This window comes from Anabrus simplex, chromosome 4 (genome assembly GCF_040414725.1).
Source record: "Anabrus simplex isolate iqAnaSimp1 chromosome 4, ASM4041472v1, whole genome shotgun sequence".
In the NCBI taxonomy this organism is placed as follows: domain Eukaryota; kingdom Metazoa; phylum Arthropoda; class Insecta; order Orthoptera; family Tettigoniidae; genus Anabrus; species Anabrus simplex.
In genome coordinates, this window is record NC_090268.1 from 436,625,689 (window position 1) to 436,640,197 (window position 14,509).

A 14,509-nucleotide genomic window follows, 5' to 3' on the forward strand; every position below is an offset into this window, starting at 1 on the left:
ACATCGGTCTGTTTTCAGACCAACTTTGCTTTACGGGAGCGAAAGCTGGGTGGACTCAGGATATCTTATTCATTAGTTAGAAGTAACAGACATGAAAGTAGCAAGAATGATTGGTGGTACAAAGAGGTAGGAACAATGGCAGGAGGGAACTCGGAATGAGGAGATAAAGGCTAATTTAGGAATGAACTCGATGGATGAAGCTGTACGCATAAACCAGCTTCGGTGGTGGGGTCATGTGAGGCGAATGGAGGAGGATAGGTTACCTAGGAGAATAATGGACTCTGTTATGGGGGGTAAGAGAAGTAGAGGGAGACCAAGACGACGATGGTTAGACTCTGTTTCTAACGATTTAAAGATAAGAGGTATAGAACTAAATGAGGCCACAACACTAGTTGCAAATCGAGGATTGTGGCGACGTTTAGTAAATTCTCAGAGGCTTGCAGACTGAATGCTGAAAGGCATAACAGTCTATAATGATAACGTATGTATGTATGTATGTATGTTATTATGTCCATCTTCGTAGCATAACGGTAAGCTGCCATCGTCGGAGGGCCAGGTTCGATTTCAGGTACTGTCAGGGTTTTCACATTGGCAGGAGGGCTGGTATGTTGTTGAAATAGTATATGCAACTCACCTCCATTGGGGGTGTGTCTGAAAAGAGCTCCACCACCTTGGGGTGAGAACACGAGTTTACTTTTATTATTATTATTATTATCATCATTGAAATGCAAAATATTGTGTTTAACTTTGGTCCTCTATCTAGCTAAACCATGAATTAATTTATTGAATAGAAACATTTGGATTGAGTGAGTTGACAGTGCGGTTAGGGGTGCGCAGCTGTGAGCTTGCATTCGGGAAATAGTGGGTTCGAACCCCACTGTCAGCAGCCCTGAAGATTGTTTCCATGGTTCCCCATTTTCACGCAAGGCAAATGCTGGGGTTGTACATTATTTAAAGCCATGGTCACTTCCTTCCCACCCCTAGCCCTTTCTATCCAATCGTTGCTATAAAACTTACCTGTGTCCATGCGACGTTAAAAAGAATCATATTTGGAAGGGAGTGAAGTTTTCCTTTCGGACACGTCACCGCCAACATAAGCCGTACCTGCTGCACTGCTATACTGTGCCTTTACCCGCTTAAACATGCCCTGAACTTTCAAGCTTGCACTTTCTGCTTTCTTGGTAGCATTTTAGTTTGTCATAACTGACTTACAAGATATTAACAAATTCCGCTTGGAGGACAAGATCTGGAAAGCACTCTGTCTTCTTTCCGCAAAGCAGATCAACTGGAATCTTCAACTGGCTCCGTATCTCTCGTTCAGGGTCCACCACTGGACAGTTCTTGCAGAACTCCTGCCCTGTAGAACATAATTATTAAGAAGGAAGCCATACTTTTCAATGTCAACTTAATTAAAGTACCGTAAAATGGGGTGAATAGGATCACTTTCACGAGGAACATTAACCTACCAACAGAAAGAATACAGAATTATTCTCCTTTTTTGTTTCAGTACATGAGTCCTACTATGTTTTATAACTTTATTGACAAATATTCTAGAATTCCTTCATATTTCCTTGATTTTAACCAATTTGTTAAGTCTTCCTATTCACCCCTTGACTGGGGTCAATAGGATCAGGCATATTAATATGAAAGTTATCCGATTCACATCAAACTGGGGTCAATGTGATTGGTTATTTGATAGTTAAAACACATAAATATATTTTCTATTACAGTTTAATGTTCTGAAGTAACTAAAACAAAACTGATTAGGGTAAAAAAAATAAACATTTTTGCCAAAGTAAAAAAATATCTGTGAAAATTGTAGCAGGAATAGCGCCTTCATAAATAAAATAACAAAAAATGCTATTTATAGTACATAGTTCAAATGTATTGTAATGTGTATGTAATGGCAACAACATATATGAAGGAGAAACATTTGTTTTTGTTTTATCAAGGAATGATATTCTATGAAAGCAGAGTCAGAGTGCACAGTGACTTTCAATTGGCCCCTTCTCATTATATGTGGATTGTCCAGTTTTCCTATTACCTGAGTATAGGAAAATTCACATGTCCTCAACATCAGGAAAAGTGTAAATGTAACCAGCAAAATCTCGAGTAACCTTCGGCCTCACAAAATTGGCCACAAATCGATCCTTCACTTTCTTCTCTAGAACTTGACCAATAAAAGAGTGACTCATACTGGAACTAGTGCCTGGTTTACTGGTCAGAAAGGAAATCAGTAGTCAGTCCCCATTTTCAACTTCATCAGCGGGAACTTGTATTATGTTATTTGCATTCCCTTCTGAATTCTGTTCATGCAAACGACGTTCGGAAATATCACTGTTAGCTGCCGGAACATCCACTTCACATTGAGATTCACTCACGTTAGGATTTGAGGATGAGTCACTCTTACCTACAAGTCACGCTTTTGTCTGGAGCAACATCCAGCTTCTTCTTTTGCTTCCGCACTACGTTCTCTTCATATCGCATGCCGGGTGCTCATTAGAAAAGCCTTGAAAGAATCGTCCAACACTTCTCTGACGTGATCAGGATCATTTACTCCATCATCAGGTGGCAACACTTTTAAAACTCTTCCCCAAACTGCTTACTTGCAGCTCTTATGTTAACACCTTTCTTATTAATTGCATCCTTAGCCAATTGTATGGTCCCAGGATCATGTTTCTTGTAAGCCCATGCATATGGATCTCGTTTGAAAGTTCTTGGCAAGGTGATCCTATTCACCCCAAACAAGCGTACAAAAATTACAAAGCGAGGTTAACCTAAATTCCAGAAACTCTAATAGACGCACAATATTGCCTATTTCACACATTATTCTGGAATATATTTTGAATACAAAATACCAACTGTGATTTCGGGGAATCTAATAGCTTCTGAGATTTAGACAAAGTTATTTCACTCCCATATATTGTCACAGTGACACAAATGGCGGGAAAATGTGCAGGTGTCACGACAGGCAACCCCCACTCATGAAATTTACTGGATTCCGAGGAGAAAATAGCATATAATTGTATAAACATGGAAATCTTTAAAAAGAAAGTCGTTTACTCCTTGAAAAGTGAAGGCAATAACTTTATCACTTTATGATCCTATTCACCCCAGTGATCCTATTCACCCCATTTTTCGGTACCGGTAACTTAAAAACTTTTCAATCTGACGGAAACACTAGTTAAAACATATATAACACTATAGTCTATGATATACCTGTAAATAAATACCGTCTATTAAACAAAGAATGGCAGGTTTCGTTCTACAAGAACATCCTCAGATTCTATCAAATCACTATCATGTACATATATCTACGAAATTGCTTGCTTTGTGTAAACTAGTACCGGTAAGTGAAAATGAATTGGTGATGCTATGGACACATAATTAATGTAGTACCGGTAGTTCGCCACTGTCACTTTAATAACTTATGGAGATCACAGGCCAGCACTGTACTACTGGTCCACAGAGGGCAGTGTTACCGAAGTAAGGTACATCTTTAAGTCACTAAACAAGATGACGAAAATACTATGACGTTACATTAAGTTTTGTTTGATTTTAGAAAGAATACTGCTTTTAATTCACTATTTTCTTCAGTGCTGTCACTACACTTACGCTATTTTCCATCTGTTCCATTCTGCTTTTTTAATTATGGTTTTGGATACATACATTTGTTTCAAATGAAAGCGTTGAAGTGTTATTCACAACAACATTCTTAACAGGCAATTTGTTTATTTAACATGAGAAATAATATCAAATGTTGGGTCAGTAAGTAGAGGGACGAAGTTGTAAGCTGTCAATTGCTGTAAAATCATAAATATGTCCATTTTTGCGGTTACTGTATGTTAGTTTTACACGTTGCCTCGAACTGTACTACGCTAAGGTAAATAGTTGCCCAGTAAAAAGCCTGTTGTATGAACTTACTTGATTGAACAGGAACTGTACACTTCACTGAGATTTCTATGGGCTTGGCGTCGTACTGTGTTCCTCTGGGAGGCTGGAAACAAAATTTTGTATTAATATTATATATTTTATAGTTTCAGACATCTTTTACACAGACGTCACAAAAATTTTCATCATTGCCTTTGGCTTAACCATTCAGTTCATGGTGTAGAATGTCTGCTACAAGGTTTTAAAGAACGACGTGGGCGCCTGTGGAGGTAATTTATATAACTAGTGCGTGCTTCCCACGTACTGCACAATACTAATAAAATACTATGGCTGGTTATCAGAGTCCTGAAAACACACATTTTACTCATTATTGTAACACACACACCTTCAGTCATTCATACTGCACGCCGGTGGGTCGAACTAGTGGCTTCCAGCACTGCCTCTTACAGCGAACAGTACACAATAGTGAGGCTTGTAGTCGCCTTTCCCGATAAATGACCTCTCACAGACGCGTGACCAACGAGCTAGAATAACATAGAGAGGCGGAAGCGCTGCCTGGGCGAACCTAATAGAACGAACGTCCGCCATGTTTCCTGTTGTCACACAAGCAAGGGGGCATGGCCTTTAAATGACGAAAAGTGTAGAAAATGCGCATTTTAGAATCGCTGGGGGAGAATTAAAGTCCGTTGCCGAAAGCTTGAAGCATGAAAGCGAATACCGCCACTTCATATTGCGGCACGAGGCCAACATCACGATCAGTTGATTGTAGGGTAGTTCGAAATCATCGCACAGTGACATACGAATAGGCCTCGAAATCGGAACAAGAGCGTTACCCTGTTTGGCTGTTGTGGTTAAGCGTAAATTAGAATAAAAACGATGGACATAAATATTTATGACAGGAAACCTTAAAATCATAGGGACCTCTAATAAGTTACAACCTCATTCTGTTAATATTTTTAAAATTATTGCATCCTCATGAGTACTGTGTTCCTTTCTTAATCTGTTTACCCTGCCGGGTTGGTTTTTCCCACGGACTCAGCGACGGATCCCTCCTCTACCACCTCAAGGACAGTGTTCTGGAGCGTGAGACATTGGGTCGGGGGATACAACTGAGGGAGGGCTGCGCCCGCTATGCTGAACAGGGGCCTTGTGGGGGGGGGGGAGAAGGAAGCGACCGTGGCCTTAAGTTAGGTACCATCCCGGCATTTGCCTGGAGGAGAAGTCGAAACCACGGAAAATCACTTCGAGGATGGCTGAGGTGGGAGTCGAACCCACTTCTACTCAGTTGACCTCCCCAGGCTGATAGAATCCCGTTACAGCCCTCGTGCCCCTTTTCAAATTTCGTGGCGGAGCTGGGAATCGAACCCGGGCTTCCAGGGGTGGCAGCTGCTCAGGCTAACCAGTGCACCACAGAGGCGGTCCATGAATACTTTACCACAATAATCGTCTAGTGTAATTATTTATTATAATATAGGGGGATATCATGTTTCTCCGATTATCATATCATACTGGGATTACTAGCTTGAAAGTTGTCCATTATGAAGTGTGGCATAGTTTTAAAAACCAAGGCAACAGACATCTACAATAAAGGCTGTATACATTTCAAAAATAGCAGTAAAATGCTGTATTTATCATACTTGGTGTACGTTTGAACGAAATAAGTGCTTTTTTGTGGTTACGTTTTCTTGGTGGTGGGCGTTCCATTTCCTTTATTTGTAAATGTGAATTAAAATTAAATAGGGCTGGAAATGTACAGAGCATAAGCAGCTGAATTGAGTGGGATACCATTTATCTCTTTTCGCCCTCACAACGCATTGTTCAGTTAATTCCTTGTTCTTTAAACGAGATCTGAAACAAAATTCGACAAATAATTACCGTGGCTATCCGTACTTTCGCTAAGTAAACAATAAAATGGATTTAATTACAAACAGAAATTACGAAAAGGAATCTCGGCTATAATTCAGTAATACTTACTTAAAGTACGATATATCCTTGGTTTTATTACTCCGATTAGTACATCCATACGCTGAGCTTACGGCTGGCATTCTTGAAAGCGAGAATCTATCTTTTCACTTCTTAAAACTTAGGGAATTAAATTGGCATGCACGATCTCCCTATCACCTCAACATATGCTCTCGCGCCAATTCGCTTTGTTTTGACAACCATTAACATGGCTGCCCCTTATCAACTTGCTTCAAGCAGGGAGCGCTGATGTCAGGTATACAGCCCCTCTATGTTATTCTAGCTCGTTGCGCGTGACCGTCGATTACTGCTTACTTTTACTGTGATTGACGCTCCCTTGATACTGACTGGCATGTGCCTTATACAAGAGTGGAACAATAAAGTACGGTCGAACTTTCAGGATGTTCCTCAGACGAAGCAGAAGAAAACATGTTACAGTAGAACATCGATATCTCTAATCACCTCGGGTGTTAAATTTTATTTCGAGTTATCGAAATTTCGAGATATAGTCTAGAGAATAACCAAATACAGTAGAGACAAAACGCGACACTGAGCGAGATATCGAGGGACAGCTATTGGAGCTCACTCTAGCGGATAGACCTGAACGGTACTGATTCTGTCATAAGAGCACGTGTATTTTTTGTGAAGTTTTTGGTGTTATTTATGCGTTTTCAGTGAGTTGACATAATTAAATAGTAGCGTGTGTCATTCCTTGATATCTCCTCTCAACATGAGGGGAAAGGTATGTGCTGTGTTTGGCTGCAGTAATTACGAAGTAGAGAAAAATGCGCGGTCGTTCTTCAGGTTCCCTCGTGACAAGAACATGTAAGTAATATTGTGTTTGCATATATATTCTTCCAGTGAGAGAGATTTTTATAGTACTTCATAATCTTCTGACCTGCTCGACCCATGTTTTAACGGGCTTAAAATATAATACGCATATTTTATAGTATAGTGCAGCAGTTAACCTTCAATACCGATGTGTTGTTGTAGGTGTGATTTGTGGGTTTTGAAATGTCACAGAAGCGATTTGGATAAAGTGTACAAGAAAGAAGGGACGTTACGCTTGTATAAGAATTATAAGATCTGTTCAGATCATTTCCAGGCCAGCGACTTTAAAAATCCTCGACTATACAGTCAAGGGTATGTTACATTTTTACTCTAATTGTACGTAAATATTCCTCAAAGCATCACTATCGACAACATTTTCAAACTTTTCTTTCTTTTATCCCTCTTCTCAGATTAAAGCCGGGATTTTATAGATTTTCTTTCTGTTAGTAGGCTTCATGTTAAGAGGAAAATTGTCCAGCTATTAAATGTTAATTCATTGCATCATATGTGTAAGGAATGTGCCGATATTTTTATTGACAAATGTCTTAATGTGATCATACAATGATTTTAAATGAGGAAAAAAGACAAATCCAACCGTAAGATTTCAGGCAGGTATGCTAAAGCTAAAAATGTAATGTATAAATGAAAGATCAAGCCATTTCACAGCAGTCCATTTCACACCTTGTTTATATGTCTAATTTCAGTCTTTGATTAATAACCTTTTAAATAATTCTTCATTCATTTATCCAGAATTGCTTTAGCAAGTTCGAAGTTAATATCTCGATACCACTTTCTTTCTAGACGTAATTTATTTATCCATTTCCGTATATACATTTCCATTGATATTTGAATTTAGCGCGATTTGTTCAGGTCAAGTCACTAGGAGCACCACCGTCGAATTGTCTCCCATTTTAGCAAGGCGAAATCCGTAAGTGTCGTGCATTGTCTCTACTGTATTTGGAATAACGTTTTTGAGGATGTATAGCACATGATGGAATCACATGTATCTATGGGCATATTATACTGAATACAATATTTTAACAGTATTTAAACATATACAAACAAACTCTATTTTACGGCATCACTTTAATTATAACCCTTATTATAATAACTCGTTTTTAAACATACTCCTGTCTTAATTATTGCCATTATAGGCTTGTTGCATAATATACTATTCTACAACTCTACATAGTACGTTAATAATGGGAAACACACAGGAACAGAAAGTACCAGCAAACCACACGAAACTGTTACTTAGATGAAATGTTAAAAATGCCATCCATTCGCGTTGATACTGTACCATACCGGCATCGAATCCAGGATCATAAGGATCAAGGCCCTTTATATATTACACAAGCAAGACTCAAGTTTCGAACAGGAGGCCTCCCACTATGACAGCTTACCCAGCGTGAGGACAAAGGCAGTCAAGAGGACCGAGTTGCAGAAAAGAGATGGTGAATTCCCAGATGAGGGCGAAGGGAGATAGTTTTACATGTTAAACTGCCTAACCCTCGTGAACAAGGGAGCATCGAAATGCTTTGTAACCAATGTGACGGCTAGTTTACAGGTATGCCAAAGTGTGGAAAAAGCCGAAAATGTATGATATCTCTGGCTTTAGAGATAATAATAACGAATGGAAGTCCAAACCTTGGAAGGACAAATGGAGATTATTACTGATAGCCTATATAAAGTAATAAGTGTATGTTATGATAAAACTAGTTCAACCATCGGTATACGTTGAGTGAAAGCGAGCCAGATGCTTGTGTATCCAGGGAAGTCCCCGAGTTCAGTGGAGATATATCGTTCCCACACTAAACCTAACGATTCAATTCTGAGCACGCAATGATCTAAAAAAATCAGACCGAGGAATTTTAACCTGTGTGACTGTCCAAATTTTAAGACCTCTAACAATGAAGAGATTCTTAACAATGGTGTTTGTGATTGACCAGAGCACCACTGCATTGGCGCTGCACCACTTCCTGGGGTTGTTTTTATGTCGGCAGTGATCGGGCACCTTCGCGCGCAATCGGGTGGGCGAGGGGTTGATGGGAAAGCAGCATGGCTGCCGGACTATCTTAAAATGTGCTATGCGGACAAGTTCCGTAAATATTTAAACCATCGCGTGAGCGACAAGTTAAACAAATGTATCATGATGTGTATATAGTTTAATAAACCTAGTATATGAATAATTAAGTACAATTCATCTTTCTATGTGTATGAACCAGCATGTGGTTCTTAGCACCACGTGTTCTCAGGGACCTGTCCGTATGAGGTCGGAACATGGTCATACCGGGCCGGATTCTTGAAAGTGTCGTAATGCTATAATATTACATGGTCCTCCGGTGTTTGTGAGTGTATGTTTCGAGTGCTGACAACCTGTGGAGAGAATATTGGAGCACTTGTACCATCATCCCTACGGCATGCTGAACTAACGAGGCGGACAAAGGATAAGTGCACATCAGAGCAGTATACCAGAGGTCAGTCATTCCTTTAATTTTTCTTGTCTTTCCTAACTCATATCATGGAGTCTAGTGAGAAAAACCTGTTAGTGAAACAACGAGCGGTCATTAAAGGGTCACTGACACGTATCAGTAAATATGTAGACAAGTTTGTGGCGGGCTCCGATATTAATGCAGTACGTAGCAGGTTGAAACAATTGCCTTCACTCTGGGAAGAATATAAGCATGTTCAGTGTAAACTCGAGATTAATGACGACGAGAACTACGAAAATCATGAACGGGATAGGGAACAATTTGAAGAAAGCTATTACGATTTAGAGGCGAGAATGACTACACTGATAGAAAAGAGCACAGCCCCCGAGCAGAATATCGATCAGTTATCTCAGCATTCTTGCGGTAATTCCCAACAGAATTCTATGGAAATACGATTGCCCGTCATTGACCTCCCTACATTTCATGGGCAGTATGAGACTTGGACTCATTTTCAAGACACTTTTCAGGATTTAATTGTTGACAATTTAAAACTATCAAACGTTCAGCGTTTTCATTATCTACTTTCAGCACTCAAGGGCGAGCCTCATCAACTAATTCAGAACATTCCTGTTTCTAACTCTAACTTTGTAGTAGCTTGGAAAGTCGTATGTAAGAGGTACAACAACAGAAAACTGATAGCAACACAACATATCAAGGCTCTATTGCCATTACCTACATGTCACAAAGATATAGCATCAGACCTTAGGAAGTTGAACAACCACTTAGTAAGCAATTTAAACGCTATTCAGAACCTCAACCTTTCAGTGCCTTTACACGAAGCCTTACTCCAGCAGCTGATGTTAGACAAGTTAGATCCCGCTACCCGTAAAGAGTTCGAAATGAAAGCTCCAAGCAATGATTTTCCGAGACTCGCTGAGGTATCCACCTTTTTGGAAGAGAGGGCACAAGTGTTAGAATTGATGATGGCAACACGGGAACAGAGGAGGAGCGCGGCAAATCCAGCTAAGCACCAGTATGTGAGAAACAATGAAAGCCCAATTGGAGTTAACTCCTACGTATCTACAAGGGCGAAGTGTGACTTTTGTGACTTAGATCATCCGTTACATCGGTGCGAAGGATTTCTGCACGCTAACACAAGAGAACGGTATGATTTTGTCAAAAGAAAGGGTTTATGTTTTAACTGTTTTAGGCATCATAGTGTCAACGTGTGCAAATCTGATAACTGTAAGACTTGCCAGCGTAGACATCACACTTTGATTCACTTTGACAGTGCCACACACAATCAAACGACTACAAACAAGGATACCCAAGCTAGTAGAGGTACCGGTATTAGAGACGATGAACAGGGTCAGAGTAATGCTAGTTACTGCACACTAAAATTCAAGCCACAGTCTCAAGTAATGCTGTCCTCTGCAATAGTAGGAGTTGCAGACAACAATGGTCGAATTCACCAGTGCTGAGCTCTACTTGACAATGGATTGCAATCACAATTCATAACCGAGTCGCTTGCAAGTAAGCTGAGGCTGCAACTACATAGAAACTGTATTCAATTAGTGGTATAAATAACACTGCTGTCACCGCATCTCAAAGTGTTGACGTTCGTATCATTTCTAATGTGTCCAGATTCGAAACTGTTATAAGTGTACTCCCTCACATAACAGGTGATATTCCAGCGAAGCATATTGATTGTTAATCGTGGAACCTGCCTGAGGATATCACATTGGCGGATCCTCACTTCAACAAGCCAGGACCAGTAGACATGCTCATCGGTGCGGAGATTTTTATGCAGTTGTTGCAAGAAGGGTGGCGGAAAAACTGCAATGAGCTACCCATTTTGAAAAATACTATATTGGGATGGATACTGTCAGGTCTAATAAAGTCGCGGGCTCGGACTAGTGAGAGAGCAGAAACTCCACCCACTTCATCATTTTTCCTCAGACAGGACGATGACCTCAATAGGAAGATGGAAAAATTCTGGGCAATAGAAGAAGTGACAACTAGAAAAATGCCCCTAACCCAGGAGGAGCGGTACTGCGAAGAGCATTTCATAACTCACACCAAACGGGACAACAGTGGACGTTTCATTGTAAGGTTGCCTACGAAGGCAGAAGGTCTGCAACTTGGAAACTCTTACAAAATAGCGGAGAAACGATTCAGACTACTGGAACAGAAGTTTGAGAAGAGACCTGATCTGCGAGCTGATTACGTGAACTTCATGGAGGAGTATGAGACCCTGGGTCATATGAAGCTGGTCCCAGATCTATGCAAAGACGAAGGAGCATTCTGCTATCTCCCACACCACGCAGTTTTGAAGGCAGAGAGTACCACTACTAAGACACGGGTTGTATTCGACGCGTCCTGCAAAACTGACAATGGCGTTTCCCTCAATGACACTCTCGCGGTGGGGCCTACTGTTCAACAATATCTACTATCAATTGTGACAAGGTTTCGCACACATCAGATTGCGATAACGGCAGACATTACCAAAATGTACCGTCAGATCAGAGTAGACGACAAGGATGTTAACTTACAGCGTATAATCTGGCGAAAACATCCATCCGAGCCTCTACGCACCTACCAACTGAAGACTGTAACATACGGTACATCCTCAGCGTCCTTCCTAGCCACAAGGTGTCTAACTCAACTGGCTGAAGAAGAAGCCCAAGTGTTTCCTACAGGATCTCGCGTGTTGAAGCGGGACTTATACATGGACAAGGTATTGTGTGGTAGCGATACAGTGGAAAATGCTATAGAGCTGCGAGGAGAACTACAAGAATTTCTGCAACGCGCAGGCTCCCCGCTCCGCAAGTGGACTTCGAATCACTCCGCTGTACTTGAGACGATACCAGCAGAACTGAGAGAATCACTATTACCCCTACGATTTGACAAGGAAGACAATATTAAAACGCTAGGATTGCTGTGGCATCCCTTGCTTGACAGGTTCCAGTTTGAGGTTCACATCAAGGAGAACAATGGAGGTCCTACGAAACGAAAGGTGCTTTCAATTATAGCCTCTATATTTGATCCACTAGGGCTGATAGGACCAGTAATCGTAATGTGTAACATTTTCATGCAGCAGTTGTGGCAAGAAAAACTAGGGTGGGATGAACCACTACCATCTCCTTTACTTGAGGGCTGGATTAAAATCTTTACTGATCTTCCAATACTGAACAACATTCATGTCGACAGGTTGATTCTTTGCACGGGAAGAGTCGTCCAGATACAAGTTCATGGCTTCTCAGACGCTTCTGAACAGGCCTACGCAGCGTGTGTGTATATCCGTAGTACCAATCAACACGGTGAAGTTTCAATACATTTGGTATGTTCGAAATCCAGAGTTGCTCCTCTGAAACAACAATCTCTACCTAGATTAGAACTGTGTGGGGCTCTTTTGTTGGCACGTCTAGTGGATAAGACTACCAACACCCTGAATCTGAAAATTAACAATACTTTCTTGTGGACTGACTCGACCATAGTACTCTCGTGGCTTGCAGCTGAACAGACGAGATGGAAAACGTTCGTTGCAAATCGTGTCTCTGAGATACAGCAGTTGACTGGAAGAGCCGTGTTGGGTCATGTTATGTCAGAAGACAATCCGTCCGATGTTCTTTCAAGGGGGAGAAGGACCACTCAGCCTACAACATAATAAACAATGGTGGCATGGACTGGCATGGTTAGTGCAAGACGCAAGTACCTGGCCCACTAAGGATTCAAACGATTCTGCAGACGAACTTCCAGAAAGAAGGGATACGGTGCAATGTTTAGTTAGTGCCACTCCATCTGACGAAGTCACGACACGGTTCTCATCTCTCCGTCGTCTACAGAGGGTGATGGCTTATTGCAACAGATTTGTTTTCAATTCCAGAAGGCACAACGTAAGAAGAACAGGACCATTATCTGCAGAAGAGCTATCAATGGGACTTCAGATATGTATCAAACTTGCTCAACGTGTGACATTCGCAAGGGAAATAGGCGAGTTGAAGTCGAACTCATCAGTTTTACCGCAAAGTTCAATAAGAAATCTGGACCCATTCCTAGATGGGAACGATGTATTACGAGTAGGGGGAGGCCTACAAAACTCTTTGAAATCATTTGCAGAAAGGCATCAAATCATATTACCTCAGCGTCATAATACAACCAAGTTGATTGTGGCTGACGAGCATATTCGGCTGCTGCATGCTGGTGCGAATCATGTAGCAGCTCCTCTTAGGTCCAGATATTGGGTAGTGAGCATAAATAAAGTGGTACGGAGTGTCATTCACCAATGTGTGAAGTGTTTCAGACTACAAGCCTCGACAGCAACGCAGCTCATGGGGCAGCTACCTTCTCCTCGAGTGACTCCATCGCGGCCATTCTTGAATACGGGAGTTGACCACGCTGGCCCGTTGTACATTAAACAGGGTGCAACCAGGAGCAAGGTCAATGTAAAATGCTACGTAGCATTGTTCGTTTTGCCTTTGCACCAAGGCAATACACTTGGAATTAGTTCGTGACTTGACCACACAGGCCTTTATTGCCGCCTTACGGAGATTTGCGGCCAGGAGGGGGAGGTGTACAAACCTATACAGTGACAATGCTACTAACTTTGTAGGAGCTAGAAATGAATTGTTGAGGGTGCACCGGTCGGAACAGTGGAGGACGGATATGCTGAACAACGCAGCACAAGAGGGATTCACTTGGCATTTCATTCCTCCTGATTCGCCTCACTTCGGGGGACTCTGGGAAGCTGGGGTGAAATCCATGAAACATCATTTGCGAAGAATCGCTGGCAATGCCTGCTTGACGTACGACGAGAGGTATACCCTACTTTGCCAAATAGAGGCATGCCTAAACTCAAGACCGCTCGTTAGACTCTCAGACGACCCTGATGAACCCTCATACCTAACTCCTGGCCACTTTCTGACCGGAGCTCCCCTGCTATCCTTCCCTGAACCTGACCTTAGTGATGATGTGCACTGTTATCCTTCCAGATGGCGCTACATTCAGGCGCTGCAGCAGAACTTTTGGAAACAGTGGTCTAATGACTATCTTAATAGCTTACAACAGCGGTGGAAATGGTTGACGAGTCAGCCGAACCTTCAGCCAGGAACTGTCGTCTTAGTTAAGGACGACAACATTCCTCCTCTCTCTTGGCGACTTGCAACGGTCGAGGAAATTCATCCTGGGAAGGACGGACGAGTGCGTACGGTTACAATTCGCACCAGCAATGGAATTTTGAGGCGTTCTGTACATAAGTTATGTCCATTGCCAGCTCAAGACTGATACTTGCAATACATTCAGTGTCTCATTTCGTGTTGGTGTTAAATTCTTTGCTCTTGTCTTGTAAGATTTTAATTATGATCAATGTCTTTATTTTTTGTGTTTAGTGCTGT

The 14,509-nt window shown here is 41.5% G+C and overlaps 1 protein-coding gene across 1 annotated transcript in view; it reads right to left on the minus strand.

Annotated features, from left to right (window-relative positions):
* LOC136872322 (integrin alpha-PS3) overlaps positions 1–14,509 on the minus strand; it is a 238,851-nt gene that overhangs the window by 132,755 nt on the left and 91,587 nt on the right. Inside the window, exons 7-8 of the mRNA XM_067146136.2 lie at positions 3,925–3,997; positions 1,213–1,357 (exon numbers count right to left, since the gene is read on the minus strand). Coding sequence (XP_067002237.2) covers positions 1,213–1,357; positions 3,925–3,997 — 218 coding nt within the window. The remainder of the gene's footprint in view (positions 1–1,212; positions 1,358–3,924; positions 3,998–14,509) is intronic.